The sequence below is a fragment of the Rhododendron vialii genome, chromosome 1a (genome assembly GCF_030253575.1).
Source record: "Rhododendron vialii isolate Sample 1 chromosome 1a, ASM3025357v1".
NCBI classification, from domain to species: domain Eukaryota; kingdom Viridiplantae; phylum Streptophyta; class Magnoliopsida; order Ericales; family Ericaceae; genus Rhododendron; species Rhododendron vialii.
Window position 1 is genome coordinate 40,614,111 of NC_080557.1, and position 20,448 is coordinate 40,634,558.

The 20,448-nt window shown below is 37.8% G+C and overlaps 1 protein-coding gene across 1 annotated transcript; it reads right to left on the bottom strand.

Moving 5' to 3' along the window:
• Window positions 1-3,679: 3,679 nt before the first annotated feature.
• LOC131299705 (homeobox-leucine zipper protein REVOLUTA) lies at window positions 3,680-12,731 on the bottom strand. The gene is made up of 18 exons (XM_058325557.1): window positions 11,610-12,731; window positions 11,063-11,222; window positions 10,505-10,590; window positions 10,305-10,395; window positions 10,076-10,171; window positions 9,856-9,969; window positions 9,683-9,766; window positions 9,029-9,184; window positions 8,883-8,957; window positions 8,309-8,415; window positions 7,949-8,132; window positions 7,151-7,339; window positions 6,906-6,986; window positions 6,113-6,247; window positions 5,143-5,477; window positions 4,778-4,883; window positions 4,485-4,634; window positions 3,680-4,159 (listed from the first exon to the last, which is right to left on the bottom strand). Exons 1-18 carry the CDS (start codon window positions 11,846-11,848, stop codon window positions 4,010-4,012), a joined length of 2,538 nt encoding a protein of 845 aa, XP_058181540.1. The 5' UTR covers window positions 11,849-12,731; the 3' UTR covers window positions 3,680-4,009.
• Between the last annotated feature and the right edge of the window lie 7,717 nt (window positions 12,732-20,448).

Sequence of the window (20,448 nt, forward strand, 5' to 3'; positions counted from 1 at the left end):
GGGACACGACACTGAACATGAAAGCTGGTAATACAAATAGAGGCCCACTGCTAATCAGGTCCCATCCAATGTAATAAACACACAGACACACACACACACACACAGAATCTCAGCTATGTGAATCCAGAGCATCTCTCCTCTCTGCCCTCTTTGTGCAGAATGGGTAGAGGATGTAGTCCCCAGCAAGTGTGGATGTAGTTGATTTCCAGTTGTCCCGAGGGAATGGTTCCTTTTGGATTGGATAGTCCGCCAATCGTATAGAAAACGTATGAAAGATAAATATTTCATCCTTTTTTCACTCTATAGGCAAATGCAGAAAAATGGCAATAAGCAGTGTTCTCGAAAGAACCCTTTAATCCCAATTCTACTAAGTACTTCTTTGGCAAAGAAAATGCAATCTGGTTTGAGAAGTATTCCCCAGGTCCTCATAACGTTAATGTTGTATACAGAAATTTTGGCTATCTACTTGGGTGTTAGATGGTCAGTGCTAATAACTTTAACGCTTCCTACATCTATTCCACCACAGTTTCTTTTTGCTTGGCGAAAGTCAACATTGTTAGTTAAAGTTAGCGAAGTTTGAATTCCTATCGAGTACGTGGTACTTTGTGAGTTTTTGCTACAGTTGCCCAACCTTTCGTTGGGGCTCTCCCAGTTATCCATATATAACGGAGATTCCTAGTAATACAATGCAACAGGTGGATATCCTAGCTAAACAAGCCCTGGCTGCTTTTATTTAGTGCCCGGTGGCATGAGTTTCTAAGCCATTTTATGACAGCCCTCATGGAGAGGATGAGATTTTACCACATTGCACATAGTTTCCATATTGATGCAGACCTCATAGCCAATCAGTAATTGGACCAGTTTGAGCGAGGGAAATAATGGAGGCGCGGCCTAACATTTTTAGATGCTCATACTTTTTATTAGCACAAAAAATCTAAAGTTTGGTTCTAGCCTTCTAGGTAATAGGTCATTAATTATTATGTCTTGGAAAGATTAGTAGTCTCTAGTATAGTACAAATATGTTTGCAAGCCTTGTGCAAAAGGAGTTGATGAAATAATATTAAGTTTGAAGGGAGTTTCATTTTATCTTTCAAATTCTTTGGTATGCTACGGAATCAACTAAGTGATTGATAATTTCTGTTTGACCAAAAAAAAAACAAAACTAAGTGATTGATGCCTTTATCCTTGGACTATTCTCAGAATCAACGGGTCACGTGTTCATGTGAGAATCAACGGATCTTGAACTCGTGCCAATTTTATGTTTATGTAAGCTTGCACTGCATCACATATCCGAGTTTCAGTTTTCTTAAGCATCCACAATGTAATAATCAAAAGTGAATAATCAAAACTTATCACATTAGATTTTAATTATCCATTTAGAAGTTGTTAAAGTTAGTAATGTCAAGTCCCACATTGTATATTTTTTGCCCATAATCAAAATGAGTTGGCAAAAAATCAAATCTAACAGTTAATTTTTTCTTCTTCTCAATCTAATAGTCTACATTGAATGACATTCTAGTAAAATAAGTGAAAGTGGAGAGCATTATTAAAATCTATAAAGGGATCAATATTGTTAAATGCATAACCACTTGTCAAAGTAGAGAGTGAGTTTCACCTACCAATAAAACATTTGCTTCATGGAGAGTGGGTATCACTTCCCCATGATAGTTGTACTTAATTGAGAAGATGTGGGGTCCAATAAATTCGAAAAGGTTGCTTGTTTTGATTATCCAAATGCCCAAATTAGATGAGTTGCTAAGAGCATCCACAATATAATAATCAAAATTGGATAACCAAAAGTTGTCATATCATCTTTTGATTATCTATTTAGAGGTTGTTAAAGTTAATAATGTCAAGTTCCACATTATTTACTTTTTGCACATAATCAAAATGGGTTGGCAAAAATTTAAATCAATGGTTAGTTTTTTCTTCTCAATCTAATGGTCTACATTGAATGGCATTCTAGTAAAATAAGTGAAAGTGGAGAGCATTTGTTAAGATTTATAAAGTGATCAATATTGTTAAGTGCACAACCACTTGTCAAAGTGAAGAATGAGTTTCACCTACCAATAAAATATTTGCTTTATGGAGAATGAGTTTTACTCTCCCATATTGAATGTGCTTGATTGAGAGATGTGTGGTCCAATAAATTTAAATTTAGTTATTGGCAAAAGATTGCTAGTTTTGATTATCCAAAAGCCAAAATTTAATGAGTTACTGAGAGATTACTAAGTTTGATTATAATGTGAGCATTTTTTTAAGCACGCATTGCTAACTTTAGCAACCTTTTGGTTTTGATTATTACATTGTAGATGCTCTAAGAGCATCAGCAGTGAAATAAGCAAATGTGAATAATCAAAACATACCACATCAGATTTTGATTATTCATTTAAAGGTTGCTAAAGTTAGTAATGTCAAATCTCACATTGGTTATTTTTTGCCCATAATCAAAACCAATGGGCCCTCCAAACTTTTTTCCTTCATTTCACACATATTTTTTGAAAAAACGATTTTATAAGGGGAAAAAACAGTTTATGTTAAAAACAGTTAAAAAAAAAGTTTTTCGAAACAAAAAACAGTTTTGTCAAAAAACACATTTTGTTCATTTAAAAACTGTAAATACAATTTTGAGAAATTTTAAAAGAATTATATTTACTCAAATAGTTTTGAAATTTTAAAAACTATAAATACAGTTTTTTAAAAACAGATTTTGTATAAAAAAAATAGTTTTCTATAAAAGAGTTTTGAAATTTCAAAAACAGATTTTTGAAAAACACACTTTAAAATTACAGTTTTTTAAAATTATTTTTTGAAAACATTGTTGAGAGAGAGAGAGAGAATGGAAGAGAGAAGGTTTTTGTGTAATGTTGATGTACTTGATTGAGAGATAAAATTTGGTTATTGACAAAATATTGCTAGCTTTGATTATTGAAGAGCCAAAATTTGATGAGTTGTTAAGATGTTGCTAGGTTTGGTTATTCCAATATGAGCACTTTTTTAATCTAACATTGCTAACTTTAACAATTTTTTATTTTGCTTATTCCACTGTGGATGCTCTAAGAGGTTGCTAAGTTTAATTATTGGACTGGAGGAGCATGTTGTGCAGCCTCGTGCTGCATAGTGTGCTGTGCACGGCAAATTGCTGTCGCTCCGATCTCGCTTTGATGATCGAAATCATTCACTTCGTAGAGCTCGTCGTGTAGAAAAAGTTTTCAAAAATCAGCTCGATCGGATATCATTAAGTGTCTCATCCGAACATTATTATCTTGAAATTATTAAATGTAGCAAAAAGAACAGTAGATTTTATCTAGTGTTTTGGATCCATTCATTTTAAGATAATAATGTTCGGATGAGGCACTTAATGACATCCGATCGAGCTGATTTTTATTACACTTATTCTATACGACGAGTTCTACAAAATGATCAATTCCGATCATCGGAGCGGTGGTAATTTGCCGTGCACAGCACCTCCTCCGGTCCTTGATTATTACAATGTGAACACTTTTTTTAGCACACATTGCTAACTTTAGCAACCTTTTAGTTTTGATTATTACATTGTAAATACTCTTACCGAATTTTTGTTTCATGAGTCCTGTATTATTATTATAAACTTTTACTACTGAATTTATTGCCTTAAAGCAAACAAACAAAAAACTAAACCTCAGTGACAAAACGTACATTGACAAACCAACACATGAGAGATTGAATTCATTAAATTAACGTAATCCAAACCTCAAGCTGGGATTAAATACTACTACAAAACTTAATCTTTTTCCTCTTCCCCTTTCTCCATTTGCAACTTTTCTATTCTCCTTTCTACTCCGATTTCCCCACATCACTGGAGGGAAGAGGAGGGAGATGGACGAATAAATAACAAGATTCACACAAATGACCAGTTAACGAAAGAGACGTCGAGGCAATGCACAGTACTCTCTTCAGCAGCGAGGACTTTCCAAGCGATGGCTTGTTCATACGAAGAGGAGGAAGCTGGACGAATTAATAACAAGATTCACACAAATGACCAGTTAACGAAAGAGAAGGCGAGGCAATGCACAGTACTCTCTTCAGCAGCGAGGACTTTCCAAGCGATGGCTTGTTCATACGAAACATGGCGGCCCATTGTCGACATGCAGATTCCGGCTGGCATGCAAGCAAAACCCTGCAAGTAGCATATACAAAACATTGAGATACACTATTAGAATGTTTCTTCCCCACACCACTTCAAATGTACAATTGATCATGAAAAAAGCAAGAGTCTTAAGAGGGTGGCTGATAAATGTATGAGGTAACTCGAAGCCCCCGAAACTCCCATTCCCCTCTCGCTTCTATTTCTTTATGTGACAAGCATGAGGATACAAAGGTCTTTTAACTTCAAGACCTCCATTATGATCTTTCACCTCAACCGTAATGATTTATTATTACTTTTTTGCCAAGAAGGACAGCCCCGTAAAAGAAAAGCAAGGAAATCTACATATAGGAAGTACCTGCTGCATTATCTTTGAAAACTCAGAAAATAACACCTTCCGTCCAGATTCATCAAATATTTTATCCAAAGTGATATCTTGTAAAGCCACAAGAGTTGTTTCCAACATGTCAAGCCCTGCTTGATTTGCAAATACGAAGACTGGATGCGCCTGCACCAATAGAAAAGGTTAATGATTACCTCAAGAAAAGGAACTTGATTTACCTCAGACTGACGAATCACAATATAGTTTTCCGAAATCGACAATAAAACCACAAAATAGGCATGTAAAAAAGGATAGTCTTGACCCACTACCTTCAAGGAGCAGCACAATATCGCATCCGGATGATGCCATAGACTTTTCAACACTGAGTCAGCGCCCTCAGAATCAGACCTCGTCAATTCTGTGCCTAAGTGGTAACTGGGGAGAAAAAGAACCAAATAGAAAAACTCAGAAACGGGTAACAATTTAGAACCTATTTCAGAAACAAAAGAGGACAGCAACTTGTGTGCTCCACCAAACTGATACTCCTAAAATTGTGGTTGTACTTTGAAATAACATGTTGATTTCTCTCTTCCTGAATGGAGTTATTTTAAGCACAGATTCAAAAAGCATGACTGAACCCAAATTAACTACACTGCAACATGTTGAACATGAAAAAAACAAAAGCACATCTTACCTATAGCTCTGGCAGATCCAATGAGCCAGAGTTAGGGCTTCTGGAGAGCCAGGAGATAGCTTTGGCCCCACAGTTGGGCTCAATCCTGATGGAGAAATGGCCATTGCAACTCTCTGCACAGAGGAAATCACGCTCCGGACATATTGGCGAGCCATTGCAGCTATACTATCCTGTAGACTAGTCTCAAATGGGAACTGAAATGCAATAGTCAACACCGATCGGGCGTTAGAATTTGACGATGCATCCCCAGAAGCAAGATTTGTTGCTGGGCCCACTTCAAGACTGGATGTCAGATCCAGAGTCCGATGGGCAGTCAAAGTGTCCTGCGCATCACCCTGAACATTGAAAACATTACTACTCCAGCAGGAACAAGAATATTTATCACAATTCTATATTGGTCGAAAGCTGCAATTAATTTTATTTACAATGGTAATAAGATGCACTCAAAATTTTATTTTTCAACCCAGGATTCGAACACATTCCAGGCCCTTCACCCACGCTATTTCACTATTTGCAATTTTAATGTAGAGCCATGAGTAGACCAATATCTCAAGTACTTGCAGCCAGAACCAGACTAGGAGTAGCATACAACACAATTAGATAAGTATTTTTTAATTCTAAAGAGTTAAGACAGCATCCAATCCCTGAGAGCAATATAAGTCAGATGAGTCCATGTGATTGGGCAGAACCGGGTTTCAGTTACTGGTTGATTCAAGTTCTGTCTACTTCTTTTTTGATGTTCCAAAAAAAGATAGAACTTGAGTCAACAAGTAACTGAAAACTTAATGGTCTAAATTGATTTTGTCAGATGTTTGAAGTTTCAAACAAAAGATCAAACATCAATCTGAGAAATCAGTTCAAAATTCAAATTGTACTTTGAAACATAAAATCTGTGATTGATAGAGCATGCTAATAAAGATCTTTACTAACATAATATACAGAGGTCCAACTGGAATACATTTAACTCAACTGATTTTGGATCCAATGGGATAACCCGGAAACCAGAGGGCAGCAGTGGGGCATCATCGGGAAACATTTCATCAATTGGAGCAAAAACAAGTTCAGAGCAGGTTCCCACAGCATTCTCATCAATTCCGCTACATATCTGCAACCAAAGCAACTCTATGCTGAATATTTTCTACCTTTTCAAAGTGATTCTCTTAAAATGGTTAGAATGGTTTCGATCATCCAATGAAAACTCAAACGTCCGAGATCATTGTACAAAAAAAAAAAAAGTTCCCCAGCCACGCCTGTTCATTGTTTACTATTGTCTCATTGATAAGTATTTAATGCCTTGCCTTTACTTGTACCTTGAATTCTCCATCTTATACATAACTTCACTTTTAGCTTCGAATTATAAGGCATGTGCTGTACCATTTCTTTATCTCAAGATTGCTACTAGATTTTGAACATTATAAAAGACATGATTAAGAATGTTACTGATGCATGTCAGATCTCATTACCGTTGCCAGAAACAGTATGAAATTGTGTCAGATTTTGAGTGCCAGATTGAGATTGACATGGATGGACCCCTTAAGAAGCTTATTTTAAGTGCCAGATTTTGGGAGGAGACAAATTGGGTTTGTCAACAGTAGCACATGGTGATTGGTTTCCATTGGGGTTGGGTTACAATGGATGCGCCTTTAGACCACGGGTACTTAACTATTACAACGATATTCGAAGCACCAAATATCCAACCTTTCACTCATGTCATCAGAACTCATTTTGTTTTGGCTAATCAACCAAGATACTGAAGAACGAACCTGGAGAAGGTGAATGTCCCTCGACACAAATGCATCTTCTTGAGCAAGAGAATGGCCTTCAAGTCGTATTACTTCAAGCATCTGGGATGTAAGAAAAATGTCCCTCAAACCAAATATTGGGAAACTTACAAAATAAAATGAGATCAAGCAAAAAGAAAAGTCATATTCTGGTTCGCATTCTTCACTAAGACAATGTGTAACATGATGAGTAGAAGAATATGACCCCACTACAATTGGGAACATACCTCCTCATGTTCGATGGTGTGACCAAGTGGCATGATGATTTGGCTCCCAGTAAACCTTGTAGGCCTCATCCCTGGATATGCAAATGAGCTAGCTTTCAGAGCAGCAGCAGAATAAGCATCAACATTGAAGTCTGCCCATTCAGAGCGATGCTCCCTCAGAAATCGAACCAGCACTGCTGGCGGAACATTCTGGCAGAATAAAGAGAACACACATGTTCTTAATATTTAAGCAGCCATACATTGAGATGTACATGCTGCATGTATTCAAAACCATGCTAAAAAATTTGTAGGGCAAGATTATAATCAGCGGAAAATAACCAAGTTAAAAAACTATAACACACCAAAATGTAAAATAGAATCAACTTGAACATAACAGAAAGGCTCCAGCAATCATAATTGAAGGCTTTGAAGCAGCAAACAAACTTACAAACAAAAGGAGCACAAAGGTAGCAATGTTCGCAAATTCACCTCTATCAAATGATTCCATAAGAAAATTTTAAAACGCACATTAGATCCCAATAAAAATTAAAGTTCCAAATTTGGATTTCCACTGCATTACCATATGATGACATGCACACATGATCTACTGGTTTAGAAGCAAAATGCCTAAATTGGTGAGGGACTACCAATCAATGGACGAATGGAAGAAATAAAATTTCTCATATTCTCGGGAGTAGAAACTAAAATATTACTCCTAAAATCAAGGCCACTAAACAGGCCAGTAGTACAAACAGCAGCATGAACTCATGCAAATAGAGGACGCAACAGTAGGCATATGATGATAGTTTCAGAACTCACTTGGAGTAGCATGGAAGCCTTTGCACAGAGAATACCTCCGAGTAATGAAAGGGAATTAGAATGAGTAGAAGTAGCACACAAACTTTTGGTTGAATTAACAGAAACTATGACATCTTCAGCACCATCACAGCTCATTATTGACCAGCCATCATCATTGAATCCATTGACAGCATCATTAAAGCCTCTGAATGAGAGGGAGAGGTGAAAAACAAAATGCATAAAGAGAGAGAGAGAGAGAGAGAGAGAGAGAGAGAGAGAAATGTGCATATAATTGTGGAGCACAAGCATAAGTATCCAAAGTCAATAAACTGCAGATCATACACATGATGAAGAAGACAGAATCTGTAAACAGAAAGCTACCTGCTTAATCTTTGGCTAAAAGTACGCAGAACAGCTGGCTGTCTTCCCAAGCCGTACACCACCTCGCCACTTGTCTCCTGAGCTATTTGCCTGATATAGCGCAATGCCTTCAAAGAAAAATGCTTAAATTACTTCCACATAAACTTTCACTCACGCAAAAAACTTGAATTCAAGTTATCTACTGATTTCTTAACTATGCACTGGATCAGTATATTGATGAAACTTTGACAGAAGCGCATGAGAAAATAGGTCCTTGTGCCAGCAGCCATTTTCTGGCAAATACAACGAGGATCTATGTTTCTTTTGGTAAATAATGAGGATCTAATTTAACAGAGTGTAAGAACTACCTCATCCATTAGTCTCTTGAAAGGGAAACTTAAACCATATGAGCAGAACTCATTCTCCCAAGAAATTAATGCATGAAAATAATTTCAACACCACGATATTGTTCTGGAGGTAAGTTATTACCAAAGAAACTATGAATTTCCTTTTTCCATTGGACAAATGAGGGCTTTCGCGGTGAATGGGTTAGGATATGCTTAGAAGACAAAGCGTCTGAGAAATCTGTACTTACCGCGATAGTCAATTTCTGTGCAACAACTTTTGATGATTCATAAAGTGGTCTCAGAACCTCTGGCACGCTCCAAGCCTAATAGACCAGAATAAGTACAATGTCGCTAAGTAAACCAAGAATGAACAACCAAGTCACAAAGGACAAACCTCGAGGTTCAGATGATCAACTATGTGGATAATGGACCCTCCACCCTCACATGGCCGAATCAAATAACCACTTGGAAGCATTTCACCTCTCACAAACTGAGAAGCAGCAGCCACATTTGGACCAGCACCAGAACCCGACAGTGATCTCTCACAAACCTTGAGATATTGATGACAAAAGTAACAAAGATCAAATATATAGAAGTTCCCTCCACATATAAATAAAGTAAAACATACAGAATTACCCCCAAAAAAAAATTTAATTACCCCAAAAAAAGTAAAACATTCAATCATATACATATTAAAAAATAGTTCATCTCAGTGATCATCTCAGTAGCAATATCCCAAATCCATCACTAGATTAAAATTCAAATATTATTTTGAAACTAGCTGACTTCATTGATCCTGCGATGAATTAACAGTTTCAGCATGATGAAAGGACAATTCTTCTCACTCTTCGGGGTCTGGCCAGAGACAGGTTGATGGAATCTATAAAAGAAAGTTCATGCCCTTCATGCAGGAAGTTACACTCAACTAAATGACCCCATGGCCCCCAACCAATCCACCCAATCAAATATTTCAACAGTAAGTCTAGCCAGCAACATTCATCACACGACATAAATGTAGAGGACTACTAAAATTCAAGGATATGCTTACCACAAGACTGCCATTGTCCAAACTTGTCGTGTATCTAATAGTCCAGAAATCTCGTGCAGGAGCCAATGTAGTAGGAGCATATATCTGAAAGCAATCAGAGTTCAGAAAACTAGGTGACGAAGTAGAAAGCTTCATAAAAGGCACTCGGAGAAGCTCCAATCATTGTAATTCACCTGTGTGTATATGAGTTCAATTGTTCCTCCGTTTCCAGCAGGGAACATAGTGAAAACCTCGAGGCTCCGACAGTCTCGGAACCAAGAAGGACGATCTTTAAGGATCTCAGCGATCTGTCCAAAATATGCAAAACGAAAATTGATTGGGAACGGCATGCTTCCAGGAGCACTATATTGCAAATTACCAACTGACACAACCATAGGGATTCACCAAGCTTACCTTTGTAGGTTCTAAACTTACTAGACCACAGGCTCGAGCTGCCACTCCACTACAACTATGTGAAATGGCAAAGATCCCAACCGAATCCGGACCAGGCTGAAAATAGATTAGAATTTAAGGTTCAGAAAAATTTAGCTTCACAGAGCAAGAAATTATCGTTTATTATACAAAGTAAGTGAACTACCGAAAATTTGCAAAAAATGACAACTCAATACGAGAAAATTCGTACCTTCATCCCAGGCATTTGGACCCAATCGACAGCAGTTCCCGTAGCCTTGGAAAGGAACTCTGCCAATGTCTCCTCTGCAATTGAGAGGAGTCTGCAAAAGCATAAAAATGTCAATCATAAACAATGACACACTGTAATACTATACAAAATATGCAGAGAGAGAGAGAGAGAGAGAGAGAGAGGTTTATATAGGAGATTACCCAGCCGGGTTATTAGCATCTCTCAGAGAATGCTGAGGAGTGGTTACCACAGACTCACAACTTGCATCAGTCGTAGCTGCTGATGCCTGCAGAACATCATTCAAGTAAGAAATATGCCAAATGAACTGGAATTTGAATTCTATTTACATGACAGTTGGCTATTAACATGGAAGCTACCCATTCTTTGAATTCACTGCACATCTGAGCACCATTGCACAGATTCAAATTGATCAAATCAAAGGCATTCAATTTGAACAGAGAGCAGATATAATAGGCATCTGAGGTGTTTAGAAGCATGACTGGAAAAAAGATTTTGAAAGAAACATAACATACAGTCCAAGTCCGCCAACTGGTCGCAATTCTTAGTTGTTCAAAAGTACTGGGTTTCCAAAAAATAGGACATCATCATTCCATAAATACACTAACCAGCCCTTCAATTATTTTGAAAATCGCATGCTTTCCAAGACACTTAGAATACCGTTAAGACAGAAAACAGGAAATGGGATTCCAAAAATATTAAGCAAAAGCAACCATAGGCAAAAGGCGATCTTAACGTACATTCTGTAGTTGTTGCCGCATATAACCATTCTCGCATACCAACTGGGACACCTGTTTCTGCAACCTATCATTCTCCTCCATCAACAACTTATTCATAGCTGTCAGCTTCCTGTTCACAGTCTGCAGACGGGAAGCCTCTTTTCGCTGCTTCTCTCGACATCTACATACACGAAAAATTGAACAAAACAAATGTAACTAGTCGCACAACAAATTAAGTCGAGGCTCCATTGAACAGACTTGGATTTCGGGAGCTTCATCCTGATAGATTCGAAATGGTGATTTTGGGGTGCTTTGAAATCCTTCTTATTGCAGATTGTACTTATAAAAGGATCCCAACATCAAATGCATCTCTTTTACCTCTAATCCATCCTCCTTTCTAGTTTCAGAAATCAACTGTAATTCAACCTCTTATTTTATTTTTTGAAATTTAAATTTCCGGGGAAAAAACTGACCTCTGAACCTCACAATACGGATTAACTTTCCACTAGACAAAATTGGTATGAAAACTAACATATTAACATATCCAATGTTTTTTTTTCCCCATTACCTGCGATTCTGAAACCAAACTTTGATCTGCTTGGCTTCAATGTTGGACAAAATAGGACACTCCCGTATCAACTGCTGCCGGCGCAAAGAGCTCGGCTTAGGACACTCTGCGTAGACCCGCTCGAGCGCCTCCACCTGCTCGGCGGTGTACCGGACGTATTTCCCGGCGTCCAGATGCTTGCTGATGCTCCCCCCGCTGCTGCTCCCGCTGTGCTGCTGCCGCGCCACTACCATCGCCATTTTCCACCACTCCCCAAAGACAACTACTACGGTTTATTCCCCTCGTGATATCAGAAGATGAAACGGACGGCCCAGATTCAGCCTGCACCAGAAGATTACCCTCCCGGGGGTTTTTGCTTTTTTCCGAGGGTTTTACGCACCAACTCCTCCTGATTTTGAAGGTAACAGCCAAATTTGCTCAACGAAAAGTTATCCAATAAATTCACAAAACAGTTCTGTATTTAGTGACGCTGGAAAATACTACTGCTTAGAGAAGCTCCATTCTTCAACTCAGTTTCCCAAAGGTCGAAACTTTAATTAGTTCTTATTGAACTATTTCAATTCCAACCTTCCAAGAACCAAGAAATCTATGTCTTAAACTACCTTTTCGCCCGAGCACGCTGAAACTTCACCACGAAATCCGACGGAACAAACTCCACGTTGCATTTCACGCGTTGTATCTCGCTCGAATTATAAAGAAAAATTACAATTTCAGCTAAAAATCAGTGGAAGTTTGACCAGGAACATCGTCGAAGCGTGCGATTCAAACGGGCAATTTCGTATCTGTGTAGAACATAGTAGAGGGAAGAAGAGTAAGAGATCACAGAAGTGAGAGCTCGAAAGAGGTTTATAGAAACAGAGGAATCGAGTCGAAGCCTCTCTTTCTCTCTCTCTAACTGTTTAGAGAAGTGTGACAGAGGGAAGGAGAAGGGAAGTAACCCTAGACATGTCTGGGGGAGACGACAAAGGAAGAGAAAAAGGAGTGGGAGGAGAGAGAGAGAGAGAGAGAGAGAGAGAGGTGTCTCTGAAAGAAAAAGACCAGGGGTTTGGTGTGGTGCGGGGGGAAGAAAAATGAAGAGAGAGAGAGAGAGAGAGAGAGAGAGATGTTTCCTTTGAACAATTTGGCTCGCAAATCGAAAATGTCAGTTAAATGGAGCTGCTGTGTGCTGTCAGCTGTGTTAAATCACGATGACCCCCTTGGTTTTTCAGGTAATTACTCTAGTGTCCCTCCAACTAACGGCAGAGCAAAACGGTTGGGTAACTTACCTTTTTTACCCTAGAAGAGGGAGAGGAAATTAATTAAGAGGCAAAATTTTCTGATTCTTTGATTTTCTTCTCCCTTCCTCCACACACCAAATTATGAAAAAGACAATTTCGGATTTCTTCCTGTCATTCACAAAATTTAAAAAGGTTGTTAGGTATATTTTGTAGTAAATGGAGGACTCGTTTCTCATTATCTCATTATAAAGATTTTTGTTCGGGAATATCTATCATTGGTAGCTAATTACAAACACAACAAGAATTTCAATTGCAAGCCTATTTTACCCATTATTTTCTTTGCTTAACCAAATAAAACATGAACAATTAATAATCCTTTTTTGTTCACTTTTCATATTTTTTATTTTTGTGTTATTATGTAGTTAGATGCTCAAATTAATCAAGGATATATAAGCGATCGTCGTGTTTTCTGAACAAATAACCGACTATGCATGGTCGGGTGGATATAGGCGATAGTGTAATTGTAATTTACTCTTTATTTTTGTTTTTGATTCTCTCCAAAGCTAGGTTCAAGAATGTAGTGCTTAAACTTCGGGAGCAAACTATTCAGGATGAGTAAATTTGCTGCACATATGAGTGGCGTGCTTAAAGAGAAAACAACCGCCCAACTTTTAGTATAAAGTTAGAGAAATGTTCCAATAGATTGCTTATAGATTTACCACCGTAACGATTTATATTATTGAATTTCCTTTTTTGGAAGAGTAAGAAACTCAATATATAGACAAACAATTATAGAGAATAGACAACGCAAAAATAAAGTTACACTGAAATAGGAAAAATCTAACACACGAGACTCTCTTTCTGAATGTGCAGCCCTAGCCCTATCTCTTCGTTTTTTCTTCAGCAACAGGGGGCAGCCTCGACCACCACCACCACCTCTACCTCCCCACCCCCCTCTTCTCATCGGCCACCTCGCAATCTCGTTCGTTCAAAGCCCTCGAGCCTCCATTCGTCGTAGTGATGGAAGATCTAATCTACCTTCCTGGGCTTCAATACAAACCTCAAGAGCATCAGACTTGCTGAGATCGTGAAGTTTTAGGGTATTTAAGCGCTTCCTCCAGCGAATAAGTGGCCAAATTCAAGCCGGCGGCTCCAGTGACAGAAAGTTTTCTTTTTTCTTTTCTAATTTCAGGTATAATTTTCTTATTTACCTCCTTCAGTGGAGTTTTCTGTTCCCTGTGTGAACCTTTCCCTACTTTCTGTGGGTATTGCTTCACTGTATTTGATGAAATCCTACCCAATTCATATGAATAATCCGAAAGTTGACGATCATTCTTTCCAACGGAGGACTCTGGATTTCGAGTCTTTGTAGCCATTTGGGCATTTTACGATGAAAAAAAGAAAGAAAGATGCAACAATGATTGTATTTTTTGTGAAGTTGAGGGACAATGCAGTGACATTTTGTTGTGGCAGTGGGACCAATCCTTATTTTGTTTTTTTGTTCGGCCAGAGGGACCAATCCCTGTGGAAGACTTATACGAGCAGTACAAATGGGTGTTGAAGGCGGTTTCTTAATTCCAGACCAACATTATACGAAAAGTGAACTGCGCATGAAAGTGGATGACCTCTTATTCTTTGCTATACTGCTAGCGACTAGTGAGGAGGAGGAGAGAGTGTGTCTTTTTCGCATTTCATCCGGCGCGCACTATCGGCGCACTTTAGACCGGTCGGTGATATATATATATATATACACACATACTATTACTTTCACCATACTTGATCTTACTTTCGAGGATTCGATTACACTTGTATACCCCCAAGGGTGAAGGGTCAGTCTGGGTTTGTTCCCTGCACACTTGATCAGTCTTTGATATTAGGGTCGGGTCGCAGGAAATTAATTTTTTCGTAAGGCTCCAAGTCTCAACATGCATGGATGGCTGCGTTTGAGCGAATCGGGAAAGACGATTCATCGAGGTGCGCATGAGGTGGCCAAGACACCCTGCCGTAAAAAAAAAAAAAAAAAACCCCTTATATGTATGATGGAGCTTGGATTGTGGAAAGAGATTGGACAATTGAATCTAAGTTTTTTTGTAGGCATTTTTCTGTTCCGTTTAATGAGGAAATCGTATTTATAAAGTCATCAAGAACACGAACCCTGTCAAAAAATGATAAAAAATGATGTCGATGGAGTATCGATATTTAACTTAGATTAATTTTGAATAGAATGTATACTGAAAATAACCGGTTGACACGTTGATTGAGAACTCATTTATCGCAGCATAAAGGCTTTTTTTTTTTGGTAGCGGTCAGGGATGTCCGAGCTAGCTTACGTGCACGTTGACTAATTTCTTTCACAGTTTGATCAAAGGTAAGCCATCAACGCCGAGAATAAGAAATTTTCAAAAAATTACTTTCTTGCGGCTTGATTCCAAGAGTCGAATCAAATTTTTTTGATCCACAAAAAAATAATATTAACATTGACAAATGATACATCGAGCACCCAATAAAAGATTGGACGGCATAAAAATATTGCATCATATGTTTGATTGTTATCCGATCCTTGTAGTTCTTATCTCGGGTTCTCTCCATTCCTTGAACCATCCAAATCGAAGTCCGCATGAGCTTACTTTGATGGTCAGAATGGTTTACATTTTAGAACTTATTGACAACCCACGTAAACCACGCATGTGGGAAAAAGGGTCACTGCATTTCTATGTATATTTCTTTGTCTAATTAATTCAATTCCTCAATACTCCAAGGAAATATATCATTTAATTGTTATTAGATTATAAAAGTAGGAATGTAGTATATTTATTATATTATATATATGGAATTGCATTTTCATCTGCTTTTGGCATGCGTGAAAAGAAGCCTCACGTGCTCCCCACCACAGACACATGTACACTGCATGTGCATGCAATTCTTTATGCATATAGTTAGGCACCAAATTGAAAATTATTGTTATTAAACCTGATTAAAAACTAATTAATGAAGCAACTCCATTTGTTTGTCAATTATTTTACTATAATGAACAAAAATTCTCATATTTTTTTTCCCTTTGGAAAGGCTATATTGCATCCCAAGCAACGAAGCAAAAGGGAAGGTCTAAAAAATGAGTTTTTCTTTGTGTGTGTCAGGTTAAAATTAATCTTTTTGATTCAATGATTGTGTTATTTTACTAGAAGAAAAATATTTTATTGTTGGAGATTTATATTTTTTATTAACATTTAAAAGGTGCACTTAATATATTGACTCCATCCAGATAGGATGGATTGTGAATGAACAGAGTAATAATTAAATCATTAACGGCTTGAATTTGCCTAATTTGAGGTTGTTCAATTGTGGGCTTGAACAAGATTTAAGCTCGATTATTATATGAGCCGAGCTCATCCTTTACTGATCGAGCTCGTGACTGTTGTATAAATGTTTGGCACTATGTAAAACATGAGTTTGTATAAATGCATAATGCACACGATCATGTCACAACTTTATAGTTCATAATCGTTATTCATATTTTACAAATTAATGAACGTACGGTCATATTCAAATTATACATATATAGAAAACATGTAATCATCATCCACGATTAATTATCTTAGATATTCCCCCGTCATTTCTCACTTGCCACCCATATTCTTGACAATTAAGAGCAGCATAGAAATAAAACAAAAAAATTGCAGGTAACTACCATCTATCTAATTAATATCACATATGATTTGCCACTAATATCGTCAAAAGCATCGTACAAGACATTGCTTTTATTGTAGTTACGTTTATTCATCGACATTGTCGTTGGCCGCTTTAACCATCCAAACACCAAACCGGACCAATTGCTCAAGAAAACTGAACAAAACCAGTTTTTCCGGCCGATCTTTTCGGGGGTTTTTTTTTTTTCCTTCCACTGCTAGCCCTAATCTTAATTCATTTGTTCACCATTTACTAATTGGAAAGCTATATGGACAATATATATATATATATATATATATATATATATATAGTATAAAGTAAGTATGATTAAGACGTACGATTTCCTTAGATTTTTCTTAAATTCTACTCCACCAGCTAAGCATAGGGTTTTCCAATCACACCCCCTCCTAATATGATGACTTTTTAGGTTGTCTCCCTTCCGACATGCCAATAACAAGATGCCACATGAAAAAGAAATTTACTTGGGGAGGAATATTGCAAAGTACTGCTACAGTGGCTGACTTTTTTTCACGATTTCTCTTTTTTGCTGGGATGGCTTTTTTCACACTTGACAAAAAAAAAAAGGGCCTTCATGCTTCATGATCGATGTAGGGTTGTGTCGGTTTAACTGTGTCTAAATCAGGCTGAACCCCCCTCACTCTCTGTGTGTCGGAGCTGGCCCTGACGCATAAAGCGAAAATTTAAAATGAGACATTTTAATTTGTTAGACTATTATAAGGGATAAAAAAAGTAAGAGAAGCTCCTGAAATTCAAAAATATTTGGAGGTCTAAAGCACACAAACTTTAGCTTAGGGCTAGTCTGCTCTCTCTCTCTCGACACCATGCATCAATACTATATGCGGAATTGGGGGAAGGTGTTGTGCAATGATGTGCTGCGCACCTTCGAGCCATCGGATCGTGCATCCGACTGCTCAGATCTCATCTCGGCAATCAACGATCGAGAGCTGTTCATTGCCGATATGAGATCTGAGTCGTCAGATGCACGATCCGACGGCTCGAGCTGTTCATTGCCAAGATAAGATCTGAGGTGCGTAACACGATGTTGTGCATCTCATAGCACAATACCAACCAACGGTTGTGTAGCTGCAATACCAATCGCGATGAGGTTATGAATTTAAATTCTATGGAGATGGAGTTGTCACCCCTGTTAATATAGTTTGAAATTGGATTGTGTCACCCTTGTTGATGCAAATCACTGACAATTTTGTTGATGTCTCATTCTTTCAAAGATAATAATGAAGCAGGTTTATTATTACTACTAGTTTTTAAGTACATGCAAGAAACCTACACTAGGATCTAATCCTAAGGTGAGAATTAAACTCAAGATTTCGTCTGGCCAGGTGAATATATAGAACATCTTAGGTTCCGTTTCAGAAACCTTCTTAAATAATAAGTTTTTATTTTGGAACTTCTCAAAGAAAAATAAGAAGGGTTGTTCCACAAAACTCAAATAATTAAACAGTTTATTTCACATTTTCAAACTCAAAAATAATGTAAATGAAAAATAATTTTTCAATTTTTTTTTGCATCATATTAAAGATTTCAATGAGATCTATCAAACAAGATCCATATTGATAGGAAATTTATTTGCGTGAGCACATAATTTTTGAACTTAAAATTGTTTTCTTAAAAAATAAGTATTTATTCACTCTTTTGTAGAACATGTCTTATTATTAGACCAAAAATAAGTTCTTAAACCCGTTTTGAAACGGGGCCTTACCACTTGAACTACTCTTCATTCTCCATATTTTTAATTTTATTGTAAGGGATGAGAAGGGCCTGATATATCTTAGAATTTGCTCAAAACACACTCCACGTGTTCAAAAACTGGCATAGCACATACAGAGATTGAATATGAGTCATGTACCTCATTATGCGCTCCAAAATATAGTACAATCAATGATATATGATGAGCAATAACAAAGTCAAACATGGTAGATTTGGTTTTTTCCCCTTCTTCTTTCAAAGTTTTTTTTAGATGGAGATTAGAGAGGATTGACATCCTTCCACTTTGTCCCTCTCTCTCCCTCTCTCTCTCTCTCTCTCTTGTTTTCTTGCTTTTTTCTGTTGATGTTCCTGATGGGTGGAGGGTTCCTATCTCCTTTTGCCATGAGCCATTGCTTTTCTCATAGGAAAGGAATAAAATCCCAGTGCTTCCTCAACCCTTTGGGCCCCATTACAGTCCAATCGAGTCCCCACCCCTTTGTGGGCCCACCTTGTCTGGGCTGCTCCATACATCCCCACTTCCTCTCTTCCTAAAAGGATTGGGGGCCGTTTGATGAACATGAACGATAAGATGCGTTGTCCTCTCTCTTTTTTTCGTTTGTTTCTTGGGTTAGCTTACGCAAGCCTCAAATTGATCTTTAAAGTAGCCTCTCAAATTGTTTGAAATGCTTACGCGTGAAGGGTTAGAGTGAGATGATTTGCTGACAAAAAGAGTTGAACCCGAGACCTTATGAGAAACCCGACGCCTAAATTCACTCCCGTCTTTTTCATTCCAATCTCATTCGACGTCGGTTTATGCTGAACAAAATTTTTAAAGCTAAGTTTTTTAATCTAAATTTTGATATTTCAACCAAAGTTAAGCTAAGCCCGATAAATAAACCAAGTTCCATCACTTTTTCAAATTTGCTAAGATTTTCACCAAATTTAAAATCACCACTTTCCCACTGGCTCATGTTGTTTACAGCCTTACAAAAGATATGTTTGCGTAAATCAAATAACATCCTGATATGGACGTTGCTTTGATGGGTTGGTGTCGTTGAAGTGGATGCCAGACCCCACCACCACCTCGGCCCATTTCCATCACTGGTTTATTCAGTGCTCTTAGAGCACCACCGAGACACCGTGACATAATGCTCTAGGGATTTTTATCACCGCACATTTACTTGGGTACACGTACTTAGTAATGTAACTCGCATGAATGTGTGATTATCCCGTGCTACGCAGTGCTACTCTAGAAGCCTAGTTGCACCACCTTGTATTCACGTGGGGTACGTACGATCAGTTATGAATCCCGCATGAATGCGTGATGGACCGATGGTGGAAGTTCTTTGGTGCCCCAACAGCACTTAATAATATTTCTATTTTCACAAGGAAGTGACAGTACTGTCCTTTCTCTCTCCCTTCCTCTCTCTCTCTCTCCTCCACCTTTGCTTGTTTAGCACACTTATTTTGTCCTTCAAAATTTTCACATCATTTCACCACCCTTCCTATTTCCATGCCCCTGTTCTTTTCACCATAAAGCTTTTAACCCACAATTGGATAAAGATGCCAGTGGCATGTCTGTGGTGGTTAGGATTGTTGTTGAAGCAAAACTAGTATAAAAAAAAAAAAAACTAGTGGGGGGTCAACCTTATTGGGGGGAAAAAGCCTAAAATGATAGGCCCCATGTTATTAATGGTGCCTCTTCATTTCTAAAGATATACTAACAACCTGATGTAAACCAATTGTCTGATCATAAAGATAAGAATTATTAGCAATTTTCTGGTAGGTTAGCTCATGCATGGGATATGGTTTAAATGACAATAAATGTGGATAACCAATTACACATTTTCAGCATTCTATAGGGCTCAATGATGGGGTGGCCTATCATGTTTTTGTTCTTATATTTATAGAAAGGAAATTAAGAATTGATTCAAGAAATTAATGCATTAACGTTACGGGCATTGCTCGGGGGTGTAAATTTGTAGAGATCTCAGCTCGTTAATTTACTAAACGAGCCTACAACTCGACCTCGAGTCCTTAACAAACGAAGCAAACCCGATTCGCTTAATAAATGAGCGAAGCCTATACAAACAATCTAAGCTTTTTTGAGTAGAGCCGAGCTTTAGAGTCTGGAGCTCAGCTCGACAGCTCAGTTCATTGGCAGCCCTAGCCATGACATCCACTTACTCGCAGTTACAGAGGACCAA